The 1,296-nt window shown below is 50.8% G+C and overlaps 1 gene segment (V, D, J or C); it reads left to right on the top strand.

Annotated features, from left to right (window-relative positions):
- The first annotated feature begins 491 nt into the window (after positions 1-491).
- LOC129633979 (immunoglobulin heavy variable 4-59-like) lies at positions 492-1,014 on the top strand. The segment is given in 2 exon segments: positions 492-582; positions 665-1,014. Coding segments are annotated over 2 exon segments (396 nt in total).
- Positions 1,015-1,296: the final 282 nt, after the last annotated feature.

Raw genomic sequence — 1,296 nt, 5'->3', positions numbered from 1 at the left:
ACTCCATTTGAATTCAATGTGATTATTACATGTATATTTTTCTCTGATGTTTGCATATGGGATAAGTAAACATCAGCTAATCAGAAAGGAAAAAACAAAAACAAAAAAAAAACAACAGTTTGTGTCTAACAAACGGCTGGTACCTGAATGTGTGGTGGGCATTTTTTGAGTAAAGGCAAACACGTTCTTGAGATTAAAGTCTCTTCCCCAAATCTGCCATTGTTCCCTGAAAGCATTTTTTTCCTGACCAGCCCTCCTTCATCATTTCATTCCTCAACAGTCTTCCTGGTCTAGGGAGGGGACCCCAGGAGGGGCTGAGTTCTCTGAGGCCACAGAGAGCACCCCCTCACATCGGGAGCCCCATAGACAGGACCTCTATTCACTGCTTTCTGCTTTTTATACGGAGGTTCCCCCCCCCCATATGCAAATATCCACTCAGGTCACAGGGTAGAGACAGAGCACCAGCTCACTTAAATTCAGGCTCCTCCTCAGGCTTGAAGAGACTTTCGGGAGTGGTGACTCTCATCTGCTCAAAGATGAACCCACTGTGGACCCTCCTCTTTGTGCTCTCAGCCCCCAGAGGTGAGTGTCTCTGGATCAGACATGGGCACGTGGGGAAGCTGCATCTGAGCCCATGGGTCACTGTGCTTCTCTCTCTCCACAGGGGTCCTGTCCCAGGGGCAGCTGCGGGAGTCAGTCCCCAGCCTGGTGAAGCCCTCACAGACCCTCTCCCTCACATGCACGGTCTTTGGATTCTCATTGACCAGCTATGCTGTAAACTGGGTCCGCCAGGCTCCAGGGAAGGCGCCGGAGTGGCTTGGTGGTATAGATAGTGGCGGAAGCACAGACTATAACCCAGCCCTGAAATCCCGGCTCAGCATCACCAGGGACACTTCCATGAGCCAAGTCTCTCTATCACTGAGCAGAGTGACAACTGAGGACACGGCCGTGTACTACTGTGCAAGAGACACAGTGAGGGGAAGTCAGTGTGAGCCCCAAAACCTCCCTGCATAGGGGCCCGTGACCACCAGGGGGCGCTCAGGACGCAGTTCAAAGCTGAGACCTGGAGCAGGTGCAGAAGAGGCGTTGGGCCGTGGGGGGCCTGGAGGGGATTCTCCTCAGAGAGTCTCTGTCCTCCTCCTGCCCAGGAGCTCCTCCATAGACCCATTTCTGTATCCTGGTATTTCATTGTTGTGGTTTATGTCACTCTCAGACAACTGTGTATGTATATATATTTTAATTTTTCCTTGAAGAAAGGATAGCTTTATGCAAACACACACACATAATACTCAACAG

This window comes from Bubalus kerabau, chromosome 19 (assembly GCF_029407905.1).
Source record: "Bubalus kerabau isolate K-KA32 ecotype Philippines breed swamp buffalo chromosome 19, PCC_UOA_SB_1v2, whole genome shotgun sequence".
Lineage (NCBI taxonomy): Eukaryota > Metazoa > Chordata > Mammalia > Artiodactyla > Bovidae > Bubalus > Bubalus kerabau.
The sequence above is the reverse complement of the archived record's forward strand: the minus strand, read 5'-3'. Positions and strand labels throughout refer to the sequence as shown.